Source organism: Nicotiana tomentosiformis, chromosome 1 (genome assembly GCF_000390325.3).
Source record: "Nicotiana tomentosiformis chromosome 1, ASM39032v3, whole genome shotgun sequence".
In the NCBI taxonomy this organism is placed as follows: Eukaryota; Viridiplantae; Streptophyta; class Magnoliopsida; order Solanales; family Solanaceae; genus Nicotiana; species Nicotiana tomentosiformis.
This window is the reverse complement of record NC_090812.1, coordinates 159,433,379-159,458,190: the sequence shown is the minus strand read 5'-3', so window position 1 is coordinate 159,458,190 and position 24,812 is coordinate 159,433,379. Positions and strand designations below refer to the sequence as shown.

The 24,812-nt window shown below is 37.3% G+C and overlaps 1 protein-coding gene across 3 annotated transcripts; it reads right to left on the bottom strand.

Annotated features, from left to right (window-relative positions):
- Positions 1–550: 550 nt before the first annotated feature.
- On the bottom strand, positions 551–7,024 carry LOC104094129 (pentatricopeptide repeat-containing protein At2g20540). 3 transcript variants are annotated; one of them, XM_009599996.4, is made up of 4 exons: positions 6,938–7,024; positions 3,874–6,077; positions 2,454–2,591; positions 551–2,373 (listed from the first exon to the last, which is right to left on the bottom strand). In XM_009599996.4, the coding sequence occupies exon 2, from the start codon at positions 5,742–5,744 to the stop codon at positions 4,116–4,118; it is 1,629 nt and encodes a 542-aa protein (XP_009598291.1). In that variant the 5' UTR covers positions 5,745–6,077; positions 6,938–7,024; the 3' UTR covers positions 551–2,373; positions 2,454–2,591; positions 3,874–4,115. The 3 variants fall into 3 exon arrangements, with proteins under 3 accessions (XP_009598291.1, XP_018625596.1, XP_070048791.1); XM_018770080.3 differs by lacking the exon at positions 6,938–7,024 and adding an exon at positions 6,880–6,936; XM_070192690.1 differs by lacking the exons at positions 551–2,373; positions 2,454–2,591 and adding an exon at positions 2,604–3,585.
- Positions 7,025–24,812: the final 17,788 nt, after the last annotated feature.

The following is a 24,812-nucleotide window of genomic DNA, read 5'->3' as shown; positions in this document are numbered from 1 at the left end:
TTATGCTAATTTCTTTGTTTTCTTGAGTCGACGGTCTTTCGGAAATAACCTCTCTACTTCTTCGGGGTAGGGGTAAGGTTTGCGTATACACTATCCTTTTCAGATTTCACTAGTGAAATTTTACTGGATTGTTATATGCTAATTTCTAGAAGTATCTCTTTTCCCGTCAAAACAGTTGATGTATTCTTTCATCCTTTGACTATAAAAAAGAGGTGCATATACTTATAGGGAGAGTAATTGGTCACAATTTTGAGTTGCGTTGAATTCATGTCAGCTTGTATGATTTTATATGTTGCATTCATCCATAAATCGATTTCTGCAAGGTTTTTGATGTTCATCGCGCATTTGAGTATAAGTGATCGTTTCAAATTTGTACCATATACTGTAGGAACACTTTACCAATTCTTTCTTTGACATATTAATCTCTCAGCATATTGAACCTATTATCACCATCAGAACATTCTTCCAAAAAAAAAAAAAAAAAAAAAACACTCCCTATTAAGGAATTGAAGATGGTGAAAAATAAAGAACTCTAGGTAAAAATAGGAACCACAGTAATGTAGCTCGAAATAGAAGCCAGAAATCAAGGTTCACGCATGGCATCTTGTCCTTTGTTATTTTTCTGGATTTGTCCCATATATCAAAAAAGAAGAGACCAAAAAGACGACAATGCCGGCAAGTATTGCACACTCCCGATTAACCCTCACGGCAGCATCCAAACACTACAGTCATCTGGCGCCGGTTTCTCATTCCCACCTTCGATTTCTCGCTATCACCTCCCTTCCCATCAAACCTAATGTTCTACGGGAAGCAGAATTAATATTGTCCATTAAACTTGTTCTGTCACAATTCCATGAAATTAACATGTGCACCCGAGGCATCTAGATGCACAACCGCAGGCAGTGAACGGTCACCGGGACTAAATTCTTCTTCTGTCACTTCTTTATCTTACTCTGCTACTGAAGAATCCGCCCTCTTCAACTATAACGCCACGGCAGGACACCTATTTTTAAATATCTCACAACCTTTGCTTTTGGCAACTTTCCAAACAAACATCCAGGCTCCAGCTAAAGGCAACTCCAGCTCTAAAAGATAATTTAGTACCTAACAAAGAATATGCAGCCCGGTGCACTAAGCTCCCGTTATACGCGGGGTCCGGGGAAGGGCCGGACCACAGGGGTCTATAGAAAAGTAGCCAAATTAACCACCTAAGTGCTTAAACCCTCCACCTGAAGTGTGAATTACATAAACCACCTCACAAAAGAAATGGCATTACTGCCCATTTGATTGCCCTGGTGCAAAGCTGCTCCACTCTTTTGTTGATAAGGTAAAATTTTATTAAATAAAAAAGGCACCAAGATGGTACAAATACAATAGACCAGCAACTAACACAAAACGGATTTCCAGCAAAGCTGCTCCACTCTTTTGTGAAGAGCATGTGATTTCAGAGACATCTTAATAATTACTCAGCTACACAGGTAACAGAAATTCTATTTTGTATGTATGAAAACTATAGAAGGTACATGTTAGAAATAAGAAAAGAATTTAAAAAGAAAAAGTTATGGTAAGCGGCATTGTCTGGTTTCCTGTATTGGTTTCTCATGCTCTTTTGGATTGATGAATTCAGTCACACCAAAAATTTTGGCTGTAAATGACAATTACAAAGAAGCATGAGTTTTTAATGGACCATTTCTCAGGCAAACACAGATAACAACTACGTATACTCGAAAATTCATGAGAGCAGTGTTTAAAACTCAGAATGGAACAGCCACTCTGACCATAGAAACCTTTCACAAGCCAACTTCCTAATACGGGTGAGGATAAGCCCCCAAAACCATTTTGTTCAACAACCGTCCTTCAAAGGGATTAAGACTTCTTGTTCTTTTCAATTAGCATTTTATTCTATCATAGAGGGAGCTCTACATAGGTGGTTAACCCCCTTCGTGTGAAAGATCAACAAATTCAACTCCTTATTAGCTACCAATACGAAACAAGTGAGGACACATACCTACACGTGTACGAACATGAACCCATAAAGACACATCTAGATACCTTCGCAACTTCAATGTAGAACTTTTTTTAATAAGGTGTGTCAAACTTAATTTGACTTCTCTCTAGAACACATAAATACATACTCACACTAACATTAAGCATGACTTTGCAACTTCTATGTAGAACTTGATTTGACTTCTCTCTAGCAAGCTACAATGGGATCCAAGCTCAACTTTGGTCACAGTTGATATAGGATATGAACAAATACTATTCATTATCCCAGACAAAGGAATACAAAACTCTACTTGTACCATGTTTCTCAGCGTCAATATCAATCCCAATAATTCACGAGGACACCAGCAGCTTTGCATCCTCTTCAACCTATCAAGCACATTTTTAATTGTTTAGGTAAAAAATAGAAGAGTTCAAGTATTGACACAATTATACTGTCAAAAGCTTACAGCGATGGAGCCAGGTTCAATTTTTGCAGTGGAACCTAGTTCAACAATGGAACCTGGTTGAACTTTGCGTGCCTAAGCAAAAGATAGAAACAATGGAACCTGGTTCAACTTTGGCAGTGTTCCACGCAGCTACAAGACCTAAAGACATCAAATATATAAAGTATGTTATAATGTGTGGATGGAAAAGACGGGCATAACTCGGTAGTGGATAAATTAAACAAATACATTTCACAGAAAGGAAACAATAGGCAACAGTAATATAGGAATTCTATGAGTTGCAACTTTCTTCCTCCTTTTCGTCAGCAAAAAACTTCCTAGAGATTACTCTAGTGGAATAAACCAATATGAAGTTCTAATGAGAGATAAAAAGACACTTGGATTTACCAACAAAAGCACTGTCCAGTCACTCATATATTAGCTATAAAAAGAGTTCACAAATGGAATCGGGCTAGCTCTAAATAAGAGATAATACATGCCAGTGACTGAGGAATCAGCTACACAACAATCCTTATTGCGAAACATTAATTCAATGATGAAATAAATAGCAAATTAATAATTGGAACACCACGACCAAGAAGGCAGACTTTTTCCAGAGGAGCTCCTATGTCAATAATTGCATCGCCAACGTTTCACTCTTTCGAGCTTCAGTTCCTTCAAAGTCACTAAAGGAAGAAACTGTTGCAGCAGAGGTGAAGTGTCTCACCTTATTAGGTAAAAGTAAAACCCAAACCACCTCCCCTTACATTACACCACACAGTGTTTCCAGAGAGGAAACGCACTAAAATAGCAGAAAAGAGCCTCTCCAACTTTTCTTCCCACATCCAGTTTTTCTCTCTGACAAGAGTGAGTTGCTCTAGTGGTGAGCACCCTCTACTTTCAACCAAGAGGTTGTGAGTTCGAGTCACCCCAAGAACAAGGTGGGAGTTCTTGGAGGGAGGGAGCCGAGGGTCTATCGGAAACAGCCTCTCTACCCCAGGGTAGGGGTAAGGTCTGCGTACACACTACCCTCCCCACACCCCACTAGTGGGATTATACTGGGTTGTTGTTGTTGTAGTATCCAGTTTTTCTCTCTACTCATTTTCAAAAAAGTTCAAACTTTTGGATCTCTCCAGCCTCCCAACATACCTTATTCCTGAAGTACAGGTCTCCAAAGTCATACCAAACAATAAATAGGATAAAAAAAAATGCATGCATTCCAATTCAGTTGGTTCACTTAAACTCTACATGAGAAAACAGAATTTTACAATGCTTTTGAATTATTACAGCAAATAAAAGAAGAATATAGACAAGGGAATTGGTTCAGAATGACATAGAGCATTAACAAACAAGTCTTAATGACTAATATAACATAATACAAGAACAAAGGTGTTGCTGTGAATAAAAATTCAACCAATTTGAGGAAAAAGGAAAAGGTACTTACTCTGCAAGGATGAAATGCTAGATGACTGATTGGCTCATACAAAGTCATGGTGTCAAATTAGGGTTTCTAGCTCTGTGTTATTGGAGATTGCTTGTATTATGATTCGTCATGGGACTTCCGGGCGCTAAAGAATGTGGTATAAACTATACCAAAAACCTTGAATCGAAAAGGACATACGCAAAAGTGACCACTTCTCATCGGTGTTAAAAAGACATCTCGCTGAAGTGCTTTGAAGTATAAGTTCAAGGACTCAAGTACTCAAGTGTTATATCAACTAGATCATTTTCTTTGCTTTGATGGAAGGCCAATAGCTCTAGCACCTGATGGATATCTTTTGAGAATGGTTTTGAGTCATCACCTGATAGAAATTCTTGAACCACACTGTTTACCTCAATTAGACTGCAGCCTGGTGTTTTCTTCATGCATTTACTTCTTATGAATTTCCTCATCCTTGATACACCATCCCACTTTCCAAGATCTGCATAAATATTAGCGAGTAGAATGTAGTTGCCTGTATCTTCAGGTTCAAGCTCTAACAGATGTTCCATTGCAATGACTGCAATTTCAAGATTGCGATGAGTTCGACAAGAACTCAATAGAGAACCCCATATAGCAGAGTCAGGCTTCACTGGCATGCTTTTGATGAGTGCAAGAGCTCGTTCAAGACGTCCTGTACGCCCAAGAAGATCAACCAGACAACCATAATGCTCTATCCGTGGCTCTATGTTATAATCATTTTTCATGGAATCAAAGTACCTCAAACCATCCTTCACCAGACCAGCATGCGCGCAGGCACATAGAAGACCAACAAAAGTGATCTCATTTGGTTCAACGACGGACCTCTGCATTTCATGAAACAACTTCAGTGCCTCATGAGCTCTACCATGGTTTGCTAGGCCTCCAATCATTGTACTCCAGGAGATCACATCTCTTTCAGACATCTCATTGAACAACTGCCAAGCTTGGTTTACACTTCCACATTTCGCATACATTTCCATTAGTGCGTTGCAAACAGAAGTCTTCCTCAAATATCCATACTTTTCTGCATAGAAATGAATCCATTTTCCTAACTCAAGAGCTCCAAGTTGTGCACAAGCAGGCAAAACAGCAACCAGACTAATCCAGTCAGGTTTCATCCCTACCATTTGCATTCTCCTAAAAACATCCAAGGCATCTCCATAGCAGCCAGTTTTTGTGTATCCTGCAATCATAGCAGTCCAAGAAACAACAGTCTTGTTTGGCATCTCTTCAAATAAAGCTCTTGCCTTTCTCACTTGACGCAACTTTATATGCCCGGAAATGAGACTGTTCCAAGAAATCACATCTCTCTCGCTCATTTCCTCGAATAATTTATGCGCGTAACTCATTTGATCACACTTCACATACATATCCAATAAAGAATTCTCTATCACACTACTAGACTTCAACCCAAATTTACACACCTGCCCATGGAATTGTTTACCTAGATTAACACACAAAAGCCCCCCACATGACCTAATAACAAATGGGTATGTATATTCATCAGGAGAAATAGTTGTTTCGTCACTCTGGGTTTGTTCCATCATTTGCTTATAGATATTGATACATGGCACATACCTCTGTCTGTTTGTATAGGCTCTGATCATACAATTGTACAAATAGTTGTTTGGCTCCTCAACTTGTTTGAACAGCAAACTGGCATAGTCTACTTCTCCCAATTTGTCACAAATCTCAATCATTTTGGTCACCAAGTAATTACTCTGTGAAAGGGAAAACTTGACGATTTGGGCATGTATTTTCTTCATAAAACCCGTGCTCTTGCAGTTTCTCAACATGGGTATAAACATGTCTTCCAGTCCTTTGACCGTCAGGAATCCATATTTGGCATCCATCCTGCACTCTGATCATATTCTTTATCAAAACGTTCAGGACTCTGAAAGGGGCTGTGTCTTTCAATCAGTGTTGAGGCTTGTAGTTTGAAAGCTTCAGCTGTCCCAATACAACAACAACAACAACCCAGTATAATTACACTAGTGGGGTCTGGGGAGGGTAGTGTGTACGCAGACCTTACCCCTACCCTGGGGTAGAGAGGCTGTTTCCGATAGACCCCGGCTCCCTCCCTCCAAGAACTCCCCCAACCTTGCTCTTGGGGTGACTCGAACTCACAACCTCTTGGTTGGAAGTGGAGGGTGCTCACCACTAGGCTGTTTCAGCTGTCCCAATACCTAGGGAAAAAATAGAAATCACATAAATGTTCACAGCAACTTATACCAGCATTGCAGTAAAATCAATAATCTAAATTTTGTCACAGTAAAGTCACTTGCTCCACATTTCACAGAATATCTTTTTGGCCGGAAATGTCACTGAACTACACCGGTCTTCCTATTTCGCAACCCATAGAATTTAACTTTTTGTTTGATAAGGAACAAGCCATGCAAATAAAAGACACACCCAATTTCCCCATATTATTACCCGTTTCCCCCAATTTTTACATATTATTAGACATTCCAAAACCCACTTGAACAAGTTGGTTGGAAGAGAGATTTGAATCTGGAATTTTTCAATCAATATCACCAAATGGCAGTTGTGTCAACCTTAAAAAACAAACTTTGAAATGAGGGAAATGCAGATCAGTCTATTTGAAAAATAGTTGAAAGAAAGCTGAAACAACTATACAAACAACAGCTTCGCTTCAATCAAAAACTAGTCAGGTTGGTAGCATGAGTCTTCAATACATTTTAGTCTATTTGGACCGTTTCATTCTAAAAAGAAAGCTAAACGGATCCCAAAAAAAGTTCAAACTGAGCCAGACAATAAAAAAAGGAAACCGAGCATACATTAAAATCCCAAAAAATCCCAAATGAGAATTCGTTTAGCATAAGCCTAAGATGCCTATAGAAAATATCTTTGTACATAGATGCAATCAAGATTGTCCCAATAAATGGATGCAATCAAGATTGTCCCAATAAATGCAGCAAGTTGTGAAATTTCAAACTGCAATTCGAAAAAGGTGAAAGAAAAACATACTCCAAAGTTCTTCCGAAATAATTGCAGTAACTGATAACTTTAAAGTGATGAACTTTACCTCGTTAAAAATATGGTGGCAGAGGAGAGGAGGAAAAAGCTAAGGAACGCCCGGGGGTGGGGTGGGGTGGGGGGATGGACAGGGCGGCTCATGAAAAGTTGTGGCGTTAAGCTTTTAAAAAAAGTTCAAACATATTTTTACTTTAATTCAATTTTGTCTAATTGTTTTAGATGTAAAATTATTAATGATATGTATATAATTTATTTTAATCGTTCTTTCCTATTTAACAATATAAATAATATATTTAATCTTTTTTTACCACCCATGAAAATATTAAAGTTCCAATAATAATCATTTTTAAGTTGAGTAACCTTATTCATACTAACATATTTGAATTCTAATTTTTAATGAAAAGAAAATTACATCTATGAAGTGAAAACACACAAAAAAAAAAAAAAAAGCAAAGCAAAGTTTCACTACTTTAGTTAATTTTGATTGTTATTGTGCGTGCTTGAAAACTTGAGAAATAGTAATGACAATGAATGTACAATCTAATTTCAATATCCTTGTTTTTTAGAGAATAAATAGCCTTTGTAGGAGAAAAAAATAAAAAAATACAAGTTTTATTATGAAAAAAAGGAGAAGACAACATTAACGTCATATTGTAAATTGACCAACATTCATTTTCAATCCTTGAGTTAAATAGTTATCTATTCATCTTCTATAAGTATATTATACTTTTTACCTTATACTATTCAATATTTTTGAAAGAAAATCAATCATAGAAAACATAATTTAGAAAATGGCCTCCCAGAGAATTTGGGATAAGTGCACGGTTAGCCACTAACTAGAGATGTCGTTACTCTTTAGCCATTGTTTAAAATATATTTACTTTTTAGCCAATGCTTAATAATTTTTTATCCGTCCAGATGAAAATACCCATGTGCTAATATTAAGGACATGGTGTCCTTAATTTTATGAATGTTGTGTAAATATTAAGGACAAAGTGTCTTGTATTTGCACTTTCCATTGTTAAACGTTAGGACATCATGTCTTTAACTTCATATGTGCAGTGAAAATGTTAAGGACATGGCGTCCTTAACTTCATGTGTGTAGTGTAAATGTTAAGGACATAAGGTCCTTAACTTGTATTTGCACCTTCTATTGTTAAACTTTAGGACCTCATGTCCTTAACTTCATATGTGCAATGTAAATGTTAAGGACATGGTGTCCTTAACTTCATGTGTGCAGTGTAAATATTAAGAACATAGTGTCCTTAACTTTATGAGTGTTGTGTAAATATTAAGGACATGGTGTCCTTAACTTCATGAATGTTGTGTAAATATTAAGGACAATGTGTCCTATATTTGCACTTTCCGTTGTTAAATAATATATTTTTTAAGTTGAGTAACTTTATTCATACTAACATATTTGAATTCTTAATTAATTTTTAATGATTTTTTTTTTTACATCTATGAAGTGAAAACACACAAAAAAGCAAAGCAAAGTTTCACTACTTTAGTTAATTTTGATTGTTATTGTGATGTCACGACCCAAAACTAACTCCTGTCGTGATGACGCCTATCGTGGAACTAGGCAAGCCGACTCATTTCCAAAACAAACCAATATTTTTATTTTAAAGATAATTCCAAGGTTATTTAACATAAAACCTCCATTTAAAGAGTTCAAATCAAAGAAAAACAGAAGTGCGGAAAGAAAAGCCCGACATCGGCGTGTCACTAGTCATGAGCATATACTACAATTTTTCTAACAATATCAAGGCTAACTCAGCCCGGAAAATAGCTAAATACAACTAGAGGAAGATAAGAAGGAGAAGAGCAGGGGCTGCGATCGCTAAACAGCTACCTTGCTATCTCCAAGAAAATCTGCAACCAGAACACTCAATAATTGCTACTGTATCCAGCTATACCTGGATCTGCACACAAGGTACATGAAGTAATGTGAGTATGCCAACTCAGTAAGTAACAACAATAAATAAATACTGAGCAGTAGTGACGAGCAATAAAAACATATAACGTTCATATCATAAAATCTTAGTAAAGTACAACATGCCTTAAAAATCAGTGTTTGAATCAAATTATCTAGTTTAAACCCAGTTCCAGTAAAATCATTTAAAGATATTTTTCCAACAGTTTTTCAAACAAAGGCTCAATGCAAAGGTGAGCAAAAAAAAATGATGAAATCATAAACAGCCCCTCGGGCAAAATATCACTCATATACAGCCCCTCGGGCAAACCTCACAGTCACTCGTGCCACTCGGGCATTCCTCATAATCACTCTTGCCACTCGGGCATACCTCACAATCACTCATGTCTCCCAGTCACTCGGCACTCGCACTCAGTAGGTACCTGCGCTCACTGGGGGTGTGTACAGACTCCGGAGGGGCTCCTTCAGCCCAAGCGCTATAATCTGCACGGACAACTCACGTGCGATAATAATAAAGTATGATGCAGGCGGGCAACACCGATCCACACTCATCCTCATAAATCAGGCCCTCGGCCTCACTCGGTCATAAAGTATGCTACAGGCGGGCAACCCCGATCCACACTCTTCCTCACAAATCAAGCCACTCGGGCATTTCATTAAAACAGGGCATTCGGCCCAAAATATTTATATGCATCAAAATAGAGTCATAAAACTGAGTTATGCTGCAAACAAGTATAAACGTGACTGAGTATAGATTTTCATTCAAAAACAGTGAGAGGATGGTAAGAAACAGCCCCTAAGGGTCCAAACAACATTGGCGCAAGGCCCAAACATGGCATTCAACCAAATTTACAGAAATTCTTTCTAAAACATATAAGTATCAAATGGTTTTAACAAAGTATGCAACTTTACAGTTGCTATGGGACGGACCAAGTCACAAATCCGCAACAACGCACGCCCACACGGCCGTTACCTAGCATGTGCGTCACTTCAAAATAGTAGAATGATACGAAATTCGGGGTTTCATACCCTCAGGACTAGATTTACAATCGTTACTTACCTCAAACCGACCAAATCTCTACCCCGCAATGCTCTTGCCTCTGGAATCGGCCTCCAAATGCTCCAAATCTATTCACAATCAGTATAATACCATCAATATACGCTAATGGAATGAATTCCACAAGAAAAGCTTCAAAATTAGACCAAAACCCGAAATTGGCTAAAACATCGCCTGTGGGGCCCACATCTCGAAATCTGACAAAATTCACAAAACTAGAAAGCTCATTCACTCATGAGTCTAACCATACCAAATTCATCAAAATCCGACATCGTTTGGTCCTTCAAATCCTTAAATTACTTTTTCAAAATTTCCAAGCCCTAACCCCTCATTTACACTAATTACCATGATTAAACAACGAAAAATTACCATATATACAAGTATTAGGGCTCAAGTAACTTACCTCAACGAAACCCTCTTGATTCCCTCTTCAAATCTCTCCCAAAAGCTCCAAAAACTGAATAGAAATGGTGGAAATGAACCAAATTCGCGAATGGTTCTATTTATGGTTTCTGCCTAGGTTTTTCGCACATGCGGCCATTTTCTTGCACCCGCGCGACCGCACCTGCGGTCCAAGAAGCCGCACCTGCGCAACTCACTTAATCACCCAGCTTTCGCACCTACGGACCCCTTCCTCGTACCTGCGAACTCGCATCTGCGGTCCCAGGTGCACATTTGCGGTCCCAGGTGCGCATCTGCGAAACCAGTCCAAACTCCTCCTCTCCGCATCTGCGCTCAAGGCTTCGCACCTGCGGGCTCGCAGATACGGCCAATTCTTCGCACCTGAGTTCCCAACCTTGGCCCAGTGTCGCCCGTACCTGCGCACTCCCCACATGCACCAGCGTCCTCACACCTGCGACCCTTTCTTCCGCAGATGCGGAAAGAGCAGAAGCAGCAGCTCCAGCTGCAATTTCCAACTTCAACAAAATCCGTTAACCACCCGGAATCACTCTGAGGCCCTCGGAACTCAACCAAAAATACCAACAAGTCATATATCAACATACAAACTTAGTCGAAGCTTCGAATCACTCAAAACAACATCCAAACACCAAATTACCCTCGGATTCAAGCCTAAGAACTTCTAAATTTCCAAATTCGGCAACCGATGCCAAAACTAACCAAACCATGTCCGAATAACCTCAAAATTTGTACACACGTCACAAATGACACTACAAACCTACTCCAACTTCCAGAATTCCATTCCGACCCCGATATCAAAAAGTCACCCCCCGGACAAACTTCTCAAAAAATAAAACTTTCGGCATTTCAAGCCTAATTCCTCTACGGACTTCCAAATAATATTCCGGACACGCTCTTAAGACCAAAATTACCATACAGAGCTATTGGAATCATCAAAATTCAAATTCGAGGTCGTTTACACATAGTTCCATATCTGGTCCACTTTTTTAACTTAAATTTTTTAATTATGAGACTAAGTGTCTCATTTCATTCTGATGTCCTTCCGGACCCGAACCAACTAACCCGATATAATATAATATAGTTGAATAACACAAAAAAATAGAAATGGGAAAAAGGGGTTATAACTCTCGAAACGACCAACCAGGTCGTTATATGTGCGTGCTTGAAAACTTGAGAAATAGTAATGACAATGAATATACAATCTAATTTATTCAATGTCATTGTTTTTTAGACAATAAATAGCTTTGTAGGAGAAAAAAATAAAAAAAATACAAGTTTTATTATGAAAAAAAGGAGAAGACAATATTAATGTCATATTGTAAATTGACCAACATTCATTTTCAATCCTTGAGTAAATAGTTATCTATTCATATTCTATAAGTATTTTATACTTTTTACCTTATACTATTCAATATTTTTGAAAGAAAATCAATCATAGAAAACATAATTTAGAAAATGGCCCCCAGAAAATTTAGGGTAAGTGCATGGTTTGCCACTAATTAGAGATGTCTTTACTCTTTAGTCATTGTTTAAAATGTATTTACTTTTTAGCCAGTGCTTAATAATTTTTTACCCGTCCGGACGAAAATACCCATGTGCTAATATTAAGGACATGGTATCCTTAATTTCATGAATGTTGTGTAAATATTAATGAAAAAGTATCTTGTATTTGCACTTTCCGTTATTAAACGTTAGGACATCATGTCTTTAACTTCACATGTGCAGTGAAAATGTTAAGGACATGTCATCCTTAACTTCATGTGTGCAGTGTAAATGTTAAGGACATAAGGTCCTTAACTTGTATTTGCACCTTCTGCTGATAAACTTTAGGACCTCATGTCCTTAACTTCATATGTGCAGTGTAAATGTTAAGGACATGGTGTCCTTAACTTCATGTGTGCAGTGTAAATGTTAAGGACATAATGTCCTTAACTTTATGAGTGTTGTGTAAATAATAAGGACATTGTGTCCATAACTTCATGAATGCTGTGTAAATATTAAGAACAAGGTGTCCTGTATTCGCAAAAAATATTTTTTCGTATTAATTTTAATAGAGTAGTCACTATTTTTGCTCAACATTAAAAATACTGGATAAATTTTAAGTACAATATTAAAAAGTGGCTATAACACACCATTTCTACGAGAATTGGGGGGCCTAAAGCCATGGGCTTAGCTGCTTGGCCCTTCAGCCGGCCTTGATGTGGACCCTACTCAGTCCGCTAATCTTACAAAAAAATTACTCACACAACTATGACTTAACATGTGATACACAAAATAAACTTTCTCAGCCTGGAATTGTCAAAAAGTTAATAATAATAATAATAAAGTTTAACAACGCACTTATTAACGGACTACGTTTTGTATGCTGTAACTAGTTAGGTATTCCTTGTTAGTTTTTGCATTTTACTGTTTTACTTGCAGTTCATTTATGAAACATAAGATACTGGTAAGCTAGTAAACTGTGCCAACTACAGTATTAAGAGGTCGTTTGCTACGATGAATAAGTAAAATTAATCCCGAGATAAACATTTAGAACGAAAAAGGACCAAAACTGCCCCTGAAGTATCGAAATTGGTACAAAAATGTCCTCCGTCCACCCATTTGAATAAAAATACCCCTACAGTTATTTTTTTGGCTCAACATTACCCTTATTACTAATAAAAAATTCTAGGGAATTGTTTTTAATTAATATCCATGTGTCACCGATCCATTGACCTAACTTAAACTTCAACTAAAATATAACTAAATTCACCCTTAACCCGTCCGAATATTGACCTGCTTCGATTTTAAAACACAACTCTCTCTCTCTCTCTCTCTGCCTTATTGCTACTTGGGCGGAATTCACCGGCAGATCTGCCGGAAATAACAACGTACACATTAGCCTATCTCATTTACAAATTATGAGTAGAAAATCCTTTTTTTATTAGACTTAAAACAGTAATCTAATCGAGAAAATTGAATCCATGATAACAATCAAAATAAGAAAACAAATACTAGTGAAGAAATTATCTAAAAAAATTACTAACTATTATTAGTACATCATATGAACCTAGTGTATATGAAATATGATAATTGCACAATACCCGTTACACGTAGTAGAAAAGCTTACATATTAATTGAATAAATAGTGAAATAAATAAAAAATAGTAATACACGTCACATAAACAATAAAAAAAATTGAAAAAAACATCCTCAAAATTTCATGGAGGAACGACAAAGAACACCCATTGCATAAACAAAAAGAATCTAAACTTTTTGCATTAAGAAGAATATGACAATTCCTTTCATCTTCCATAAAAATAATTCTAATAGAGAACTCAATTTTGAGTTTGCCTCATGAATAATAGTATACATACACTCGTAAGTAAGTACACACTAAAATAAAAGAGAGAGAGAGAGAGAGAGAGAGAGCAAGAGAGAGAGAGAGAGAGATAGATAGAGAGAGAGAGAGAGAAAGAGAGAGTTATGTGTTAAAATTCGGGCGGGTTACGAGTTGGGTTTTATGTTAGGCCAATGGGACGGTGACACGTGGATATTAATTAAAATTTCTTTTTTAATAAATTTTCTGCTAGTAATAAGGGTAATGTTGAGCCAAAAAAATAAAAGTAGGTTATTTTTATTCAAATAGGTGAACGAAAGGTAATTTTGTACTAATTCCAATACTTCAGGGGCATTTCTGGCCCTTTTCCGAATTTAGAATCGTTCAATCCCTTGTTTGGTTATTAATTTATGAATAAGTTATCCCAAGATTTAAAATAGTATCCGGATAGAACGACCCGGTCGGTCGTTTTAAGAGTTGTAGTTCAGTTCCCCCATTTATTACTCCATTTGTGCTTTATAGCTGTTATATGACTTATCGGGTTAGTAGGTTCGGGACTAGAGAGAATTCAGGGTGAATTGAGACACTTAGTCTCTTAATTGAAAGCTTAAGTTAGAAAAGTTGATCGGATATCGACTTATGTGTAAACGATCTCGAATTTGAATTTTGATAGCTCCGTTGGATGATTCTGGACTTAGAAGCGTGTCCGGATTGTAATTTGGAGCTCAGGAGTAGAATTAGGCTTGAAATGGTGAAAGTTGGAATTTTGGGAAGTTTGACCGGTGGTGGAATTTTTGATATCGGGGTCGGATTCCGATTCCGGAAGTTGCAGTAGTTTCGTGGGGTTATTTGTGACTTGTGTGAAAAATATGAGTCCAATCAGACGTGATTTGATAAGTTTTGACGTCATTTGTAGAATTTGGAAATTTCAAAGTTCCTTAAGCCTAAATCCGTGTGTAATTCATGTTTTTGATATTGTTTGAGGTGGTTTGAGGATTTGACTAAGTTTGTGTCGTGTTTTGGGATATGATGGTATATTTGGCTGAGGTCCCGGGGGCCTCAGGTGAGTTTCGGATGGTTGGCGGATCATTTTTGGACTTGGCTTGATGCCTAAAGACAGCTGGTGTAATTGTTCTGTTTTCCTCTTACGCGTTCGTGAGAGTGGCCTCGCGTTCGCGAAGGGCATCTGGTAGCTGAGGAAGATTTATCCTTCGCGTTCACGAAGAAGAGGATGCGTTCGCTAAGGTTTGGATTGAGAGTGCAACGCGAACGCGAGATGGGGGACGCATTCGCGATGAAGAAAAGAGGCATTCGGGGACCCCGTGCTATTGGTCTATGCATTCGCGAGGGTGATGCCGCATTCGTGATGAGAGGGTTCAGTGAAGGTTCGCGTTTGCGAGTGGTTGATCGCATTCGCGTAGAAGGGATTTTTGGTCAGAGGAATGTTGTGCTTCGCGAACACGAGGGTGCTTTCACGTTCGCGAAGGAGGCGTATCTGGGCAGAATAAAAGATTCAAAATCGAGGGTTTCGAGTTCATATCACAAAATTGATTTGGGAGCTCGGTAGAAGGCGAATTTTGGAGGGATTTTTACGTGGGTGTTTGGGGTAAGTGATTTCTATCTAGTTTTGGTTAATTTCCATGATTATGCCTTTAATTCTACCATTAAATTTATGATTTGGGGTGAAAAATTCGGGAAAATAAGGAAGGGTTCTTAGGCTAGATTTTTAAGGTTTTGAATGGGATTTTTATGATCGGATTTGAGTAAGTTTGGTATGGTTAGACTCGTGAGTGAATGGGCTTTCGAATTTTGTGACTTTTGTCAGATTTCGAGATGTGGGCCCGGGGGCCGAGTTTGGATCGATTTCGGATTTTGGCTATAATTTCGTATTTTCTTGTGGAATTGATTCCTTTAGCCTATATTGATTGTATTGTACTGCTTGTGGCTATATTTGAGACGTTTGGAGACCGATTTGAGGGGCAAGGGAATTTTGGAGTAGAGTTTATCCCGGATTGAGGTAAGTAACACTTTCAAACTTGGTTTTGAGCGAATTATGTGTTATGTGATTGGTATTGAGGTGACGCACATGCTAAGTGACGAGCGTGCGGGCGTTCACTGTGAGAATTGTGACCTGGTCGATTCCACGGCACTGTCTAGTGGTTCTATCCAGTTGATATCCGTATTTTCATCATGTGATAAAATAATTGAGCTATCACTCATGCTAGATATTATGTTTAGTCTTTATGGCGATATTGTTGGAACCCATAGTGGTCGTTTCTTGTTGTTGTCTTACTGATTTCATTGATATTTCGTACTCAGTCATATTCATTCATTTCATATCATATCTCAGCCTCTGTTGTTAATTATTGATACATCATATCATTTTTTTGGGCTAGTTTCATGATATTGTGAGCCCGTGAGAGAGAGAGAAACTGGAGAGATTGATGACTGAGTGAGGCCGAGGGCCTGATTATGAGTGACATTTATAGGATCGGTCTGCACGCCGCAGCGGTTATATTGATTTATGATAGTCCTTGGGCTGAAGGAGCCCCTCAAGAGTCTGCACACCCCCCAGTGAGCGTGTTTGATATTATTGAGGATGGATCTTCCCTGGACATGGATCTTGTCCGAAGCATTTTATACCTGGAGATGGATCTTCTTCACAGGCTGTATTTTCCCTACTTGGTACTTGGTGACTGATGGTCAGTGATGTATATATTCCGGGATGGATCTTCCCTGGGCTGTTTGGGCTATATACAGTACCGAGTGATTGAGCATTTGAGAGTGTGAGCACATAAGGCTATCATCATGGTGCATCATATATATCATGTGCATTGGCATGGTAGAAGTAGAGGAGTTATATTTTTCATATAATTCAGATTGATTCACTTTACTGTTTTAAGATATCTATCGAACTTGAAAGCATGTCTACATTTCTGCATTGTTATTTTCTGTATTGAGTTGTGCCGGTTGAGTTCGTCACTACTTTTAGCCCACAATTTGAGTTTGTTACTTACTGAGTTGGTTTTACTCACGCTACACCCTTTACCTCGTGTGCAAATCCAGGTACTTCAGGTTACGGCGGCTGCTGATCTCGGAGACTATCGAGGTAGTTGCATGGCATTCGCAGGCCTTGTCTCTCTCTCATTATCTTTATTTGTACTTCAGTTTTTACTCCTTAGACATTGTAGTAGACTGTATTCTGACATAGATGCTTATGTACTTGGTGACACCCCGATTTTTTGGGAGGGGTTCGTATTGCGTTGTGGTTTTATTTCGGGTTTTAAATGGTTTCTTAAATATTAACTGCTTCTGTTTAATTTTCAAAGCTTTTATTTGGTTGAACTAGTTGAGTAGTTGGCTTGCCTAGTCCCACGATAGGCGCTATCACGATGGTTGGTTTTGGGTCGTGACACCGGATAACCTACACCTGCTAGAGGATGGAATAGTAATCACATGATAAGTTATCCAGAATAAGCAGTAAAATTGACAATCCCAAGACTAATACAACATACAAAACAATCAATAATAAATAATACTAGGATAACTAATCTCAGTAATTAATTTCAGCATAACTAATCCCAGCATAACTAATCTCATCATAACTTGTCTTCAAACCAAACAATTCCTAAGAGTGAACCCACTACTCTAGCCTTGGTTGGCAGGATTTACCCACAATTCTGCTTGTAGGCTATAGCAGGCTACTTGATAGATTAGTCATGTAGCAATCCAAAATCCCACCACAAGCGTCGTGATGACACTTAGTCTCTAAGACTAGGTAAGATGATTACAATTACATTTCGAGCTATTTTTTTAAACATATAATTTAATACAAGTGTCGAAATCAAAAGCGGAAACTAATATAAAAACCTCCCAAGACTGGTAATAGTGAGTCACGAACTCTAACTGAGTACATGCAGTGATCCCAAGGATTGAATATATAATACTGCTCGAATAAGAGTGGACAGTACAATAAAAATGGAAAGACTCCAAGGGACTGCGACGACCAAGCACCCCTAACTTGAATCCTTGCGATCACACTGTAATCTTTGTCCGAATCCGATATCTCCAATACCTGTCTGTACAACAATGTACAGAAGTGTAGTATGAGTACATCACAGTCGGTACTCAGTAAGTATCAAGAATAACCTCAGTGGAGTAGTGACGAGGTACAATCAAGACACTCATTAGTCATTTAACCTGTGCAATATAGTAATATACATGAATAATAGGAAACAAGTAGGAGTGACGGCAGCAAAGATCAATCAGGGATATGAACAACAAGGCAACAAGAACACCATAAATATTGCTCAAACGAATAAAGAACATAAGTACAACCAATTAATCAAGTCCTTCAAATATAAATCTTTCAAATATAAGTTTTTCAAATAAAAATCTTTCGAATATAATTCCTTCAAATGAATATCCTTTGAGTCTAATTCTTTCAAATAAAAGTCACTTTGTAACACCTCATTTCATAATCATAAAATACGGGTCTCAACTCACTTTCATATTTGCACAACACCTTGTGCCCATATCTCTATTACAACCGCACGGACAATTCACGTACCAAAATATCAACGTATATAAGAATCCGCAAGATCAATTTATTTTCAATAAAGTAAGTTTACAATTTTTAAACCAAGTAAGAAATCAACAAAGAAATGTGCTTATTTTTGAACTCGTTTGGGTGAAAAAAATGACATTTCAATTAAAATATAGCATCTGATAGCTACTGATTTGGATGTAAAATTTATTCAATTAAAACATAATAGCAATTTCTTTTATTCGAAACAACTCAAACCTCGAAAACCAGTAAAATCCAGAAACACAAATCCTCAGAGTCTTGTACAAAGAGCAAAAGCTAACACAATATAACAAGGAATACAAAACACATAATAAAATCAAATAATACATCACGGAAGAACACAAGAATTTACATATCACGAAAAAACAAAATAACCAAAGGCAAGTGCAGCCATAGAGAAATATCAACAAAGGGCACTTCCAAGGTACTGCCTCGTAGTCCCAAATCATAAATAAATTTCAACAAAGGGCATTCCAGAGATACCACCTCGTAGTCCCAAATCATAAATAAATTTCAATCTTTCCTTATATCACCGCGGGAGCCTTCACATTTAGTTTTTAAAATTATTTTTCCCAAAATAACATCCCGCATTTTAGCCACCCTTATCACACTGCATGGCTTCTAGTAGTTTCCCTACTAGCCACGCGTATCAAGCCCCCCCTTATCTCACCGCATGCATTTCAATACCAAGACCTTATACCACCGCATGCGTATCAATATCACAATTCGCACCTCAAGTGCCCGATTATCACTGCATAACATAACTTGCACCTCAAGTGCTCAAATGTCATAAAATATTATAAATTTACACATCAAGTGCTCAAATATCAAAATATATCACAAATTGCATCTCAAGTGCTCAAATATTACAACATATCAAAAATTACACATCAAGTGCTCAAATATTACAACATATAACAAAAATCAACAATATATTATTTTCCACAATAAGGAGCTCATGGCTCGACCATAATATTCACAAAATCTTAACAAAAATATCCGGGAGTGAACAACTCAACAAAATAATATTTCACAATTTAACACTTTGCCTCAATATGATTTACGACCTTTATAACTCAATACCAATTTCAACAACATGAACTGAGAAGTAATTCATCAAGGAACAACGCCTTCTTTAATCAAAATTTTTGGCAAATAGATTAATGCCTCTTATTAAACTTACATAATAAATTATTTACAAATGAATAATCCATAATGAAATTATCTCCGGGAAATATCAACTAAAAAAAAATACAAGATTCACATAAAAATCAAAGTGGAAATCACACCAAATTATCATATAAAAATAAATTCAACAAATAAGGATTTATGCATGACAAATAAATGATTTACTATATTCCAACAATTTTCCAATTTAATACATAAGGGCGTCTACGAATTTCAACCAATGTAATTTGCACATATAAACTAAGTACGTACTCGTCACCTCGCGTACATGGTTTTCAATTACACAATTTCCACATAAGACTCAATACCTAAGGGGTAATTCCCACACTCAAGGTTAGGCAAGATACTTACCCTTTTGAAGTTAGGCCGATATTCTAAAATAGCCTTCTTGCTTGAATTGACCTCCGAACCCAGCTCAAATCTATCCAAATTAATTGTATAACTTCATTAAAATTCATCGAAAATAATTTCGAATAATAAAATGTCGACTTAAAATTTTATTCTAAACATTTAACGCGGGGCTTGCCTCTCGGAACCCGATAGAATTTTTACGAAATCCGAACACCCATTTCGATACGAGTTCAACCATACCAATTTTATCAAATTTCGATAACGAATCGATCTCCAAATCCTCAATTTAAGATATAGAAAATTTCTACCATTTTCAACCCAATTCACTAATTTCACAATAAAAACAACAATAGATTCATGTATTTTAACCAAAATCGAGTTAGAAATTCTTACCCCAATGTTTTCCTTGAAAAACTCTTAAAAAATCGCCTCACCCGAGCTTCATTCGTCCAAAAATGGAAGAATGCGATGAAGTCTCATTTTTTGACTTTATTATGCTGCCCAGGGGTTTGTTCTTCGCATTTGCGACCCTCCCCTCGCGTTCGCGATCAACAAATTCTTCAACAACCATTTCCAAACTCTTCTCAGACAAATTATAGTATAAAGGTAATAACTTTTTGTACAAAACTCCAAATGATAAATGGTTTGATTTTCTGAAAACTAGACATAAAGGGCTACAACTCTTATGTTTTGTTCATCTCCCAATTCCTTATAGATTTCTAGATATATGCTTCCAAAATTATCCCTGTGCAGTAACAATTTTTTTTTCGCGATTTCCAAACTCTTCTCAGATAGCCTATAGTGTATCCATCATAACTTTTTGTACATAACTCCATATACCAAACTGTTTAATTTTCTGAAAACTTGACACAAAGGACTAGAACTTTTATTTTTGTATCATCTCCTAATTTCTTATAAATTACAAGATATAAGCTTCCGAAATCGGGTGACGGACAACATGATTTCCTTCTTCGTGAATGCGAGAGTCTCTACGCGAACGCGAAGAACAAAATCCCAGAAACCAAATCCTTCTTTGTGAACGTGAGAGACACATCGTGAACGCAAAGAACAACACTGGGCATCAGAAAACCAGCATCCAAAGTAGCCCAAAATGATCTGAAATACACCCGAAACACACCCGGGGCACCCGGGACCCCAATTAAATATACCAACAAGTCCCAAAACATATTACGGACCTACTCGAGGCCTCAAATCACATATAACAACATCGAAACGATGAATCACACCTCAATTCAAACTTAATGAAACTAAGAAATTCTAACTTCTACATTCGATGACGAAACCTATCAAATCAAGTCCGATTGACCTCAAATTTTGTACACAAGCCATAAATGACATAACAGACCTATTCCAATTTCCAGAATCGGATTCCGACGCCGATATCAAAAAGTCAACTCCCTGGTCAAACTTCCAAACCTTCAATTTCTTATTTTCGCTATTTCAAGCCAAATTCAACTACGGACTTCAAAATAAATACCCAGACACACTCCTAAATCCGAAATCACCATACGAAGCTATTGGAATCATCAAAATTCCATTCCAAAGTCCTTTGCTCTAAAGTCAAACTCTGAATAACTCTTTTTATTTAGGCTTCAAAAATAAAAAGTGTTCTTTTAATTTAATCCCTAATCATCCGAAAACCGAACTCGACCACACACAAAAGTCATAATACACATCACAAAGCTGCTCGTGAAAACGACAAGTCAGGTCGTTACAAGTTGAGGTGTATACAAGTTAGTCCGTCCACCTCTGACAATGAAAAACTAATATTAACACTAAAGGGAGACAATTTTGATGTCAAAAAACTGTCTTCCCTTGTTTTACCTAGTTATATCGTTTTTTTCCCAAGTTTGAGATACTTGAGTTGAACATGATCCAAATTCTGCTTGGTCCTTTCCTTTACTTTTTCTATTTTGGGTCTAGAAAAAAGTACTCTTCATCATGTTCTCTTTCAGATATTTATCTTTCTACTTCAAGATTTAAAGAAAGAAACTTCCTATTGAGTCGAAGGATTTCTTCTTTTCCTTTCAGGCCAACTGATCAACATTATACAGTTGTGACATTTACTAAAGTTGATTGTTACATGGGTTATGTTTGTGTTAAACTATGGCATACACTTGTGTTTTCTTTTAGTTATTACCAGATAAAGCCTTGAAGAAAGCTTAATGTACGACATGTAGCAGACCATTATTATTGGCAAAATTTTAGGCCACTCGGGTCTGGTCACCCGGACTCATACCGGTGGCGAGGGTATATCACACGAAAATATGAGAATCGGGTAAAATTCTAGTTTTATGGCCCTAAAACGCCAAATAATGAGTAACAGTCATGGAGAGGCGATGACTATAGTTCCCTCAGTGGTTTTGAATGGGCCGCAAAATTTTAGGCGACTCGGGTCTAGTCGCCCGGACCCATACCGATTTTGTGGCCTATAGCATACGAAAATATGGGAATTAGATGAATTTCAGTTTTATGGCCCTAAAATACCAAAAAACGAGAAACGGGTATGGCAAGGCACTGGCTATGGTTCCCTAGGTGGTTTTGGATGGACCGGCAAAATTTTAGGTGGCTCGGGTCCGGTCACCCGGACCCATGCCGGTGGCATGGGTTATAACACACAAAAAGCTGAGAATCATGCTGAATTCCTATTGTAAGGTCGTAAAATGCCAAATAAGGATAAACGGTCATAAAACATGATTCATGTTGTTTTTTAATTTTTCGTGTGCAGTCCACGACATCTGCATGAATTCTAGCGACAAGCTCCGAATCACCTAAAATTTTGTTGGCCCATCAGAAACGACATAACAAACAAGAATCATTTTTTTGCTATGACCATTCCGACTTTTTCGGCGTTTTAGGGTCATAAAATATGAATTTGGGACGTTTTCCAATTTTTCGCGTGCTTATGTCCACGCGATCTTCATAAATTCGGGCGACGGGCTTCGAATCGCTTAATATTTTATGGGGCCATCAGAAACGACATAATGAACAATAGTCATTATTTCTCCATGATCGTTCCTCCTTTATCAACGTATTAGGGCTATAAAACAGGAATTCAAGATGTTTTTCAATTATTTAAATCTTCATGAATTCGGGCGACGGGCTCCGAATCGCCTAATATTTGTGGTCTATCAAAAAAGAGATAATGAGCAATAGTCATTTTTTCGCCATCATTGTTCCTCTTTTTTCGGCGTTTTAGGGCCATAAAACAGGAATTCAAGATGTTTTTTATTTTTTCGTCTGCTCCACGCCATCTTCATGAATTCAGGTGACGGACGCCGAATCGCCTAAAAGTTTATAGGCTTATCAAAAATGACATATTGAACAGTAGTCATTGCTTCGGCATGACCGTTCCTTATTCTTTGACATTTTAGAGCCATAAAATAGGAATTCAGGACATTTTTCAATTTTTTGTGTGCCAATAGCCAATCTTCATGAATTTGGGCGACGTGCTCCAAATCGCCTAAAATATTTTGGGCCCATCAGAAACGACATAATGAATAATAGTTTTTGCTTCGCGATGACCGTTCTTTATTTTTTGGTATATAGGATCATAAAAAAGGAATTCAAGACGTTTTTCAATTTGTTATGTGCTAATATCCACGCCATGTTTATGAATTCGGGCGACAGGATCCGAGTCGCCTAAATTTTTTAGGGTCCATTAGAAATGACATAATAAACAATAGTCATTGCTTCGCCATGATTGTTCATCATGTTTTGATGTTTAGGGCCATAAAACAGGAATTCAGGATGTTTTTTAATTTTTCGTGTACTAATGTCCAGGCCATCTTCATTAATTCGGACGTCGGGCTCTGAATCATCTAAAATTTTATGGTCCATCAAAAATGACATATTGAATAATAGTCATTTCTTCGCCATGACCATTCGTCATTTTTTGGCGTTTTAGAGCCATAAAATAGGAATTCATAACGTTTTCTAGTTTTTTGTGTGATAATGTCGACACCATCTTCATGAATTCAGGCGACGGGCTCCGAATCGCCTAAAACTTTTATGGGCCAATTATAAATGACATAATAAACAATAATCATTGTTTCGCCATGACCATTCTGCCTTTTTGGCATTTTATGACCATAAAATAGGAATTTATGATGTTTTCTAATTTTTCGTGTGCTAATGTCCTCGCCATCTTCATGAATTCGAGGGGACGGTCTCTGAATCGCCTAAATTTTTGTAGGCCAATCAGAAATTACATAATGAATAATAGACATTATTTCTCCTTGATCATTCCTCCCTTTTCGGTACTTTAGGGCCATAAAATAGGAATTCAAGATGTTTTCCAAGTTTTCATGGTGTTATTGTCCACTCCATCTTCATGAATTCGAATGACGGGTTTCGAATTGCCTAAAATTTTGTGGGCCTATCAAAAATGACATAAAGAACAACAGTCATTGTTTCACCATGACCATTTGTCATTTTTTGGAATTTTAGAGCCATAAAATATGAATTCATGGCATTTTCCAATTTTTCGTGTGCTAACGTTCACGCCATCTTCATGAATTCGGGCGACGGGGTCCGAATCACCTAAAATTTTTGTGGGCCCATAAAAAATGACATAATGAACAATAGTCATTGCTTTTCCATGACCATTCTGCCATTTTCGGCGTTTTAGGGCCATAAAACAGAAATTCATGATGTTTTCAAGTTTTTCATGTAATGTCCTCGCCATCTTCATGAATTCGGGTGAAGGGCTCCGAATCGTCTATAAACTCATCAGGAATGACATAATGAACAATAGTCATTGCTTCATTATGATTGTTCTTCCTTTTTCGGCGTTTTATGGCCATAAAATAGGAATTCAAGATGTTTTTCAATTTTTCATAGTGCTATTGTCCATGACATCTTCATGAATTCGAGCGACGGGTTCTGAATCGCCTAAAATTTTATGGGCCCATCGGAAATGATATAATGAACAATAGTCATATCTTTTCCATGACCATTACTTAAGGTATTTTAGGGCCATAAATAATAATTCAAGACGTTTTCTATTTTTTCGTGTGCTATTGTCCACATCATCTTCATGAAT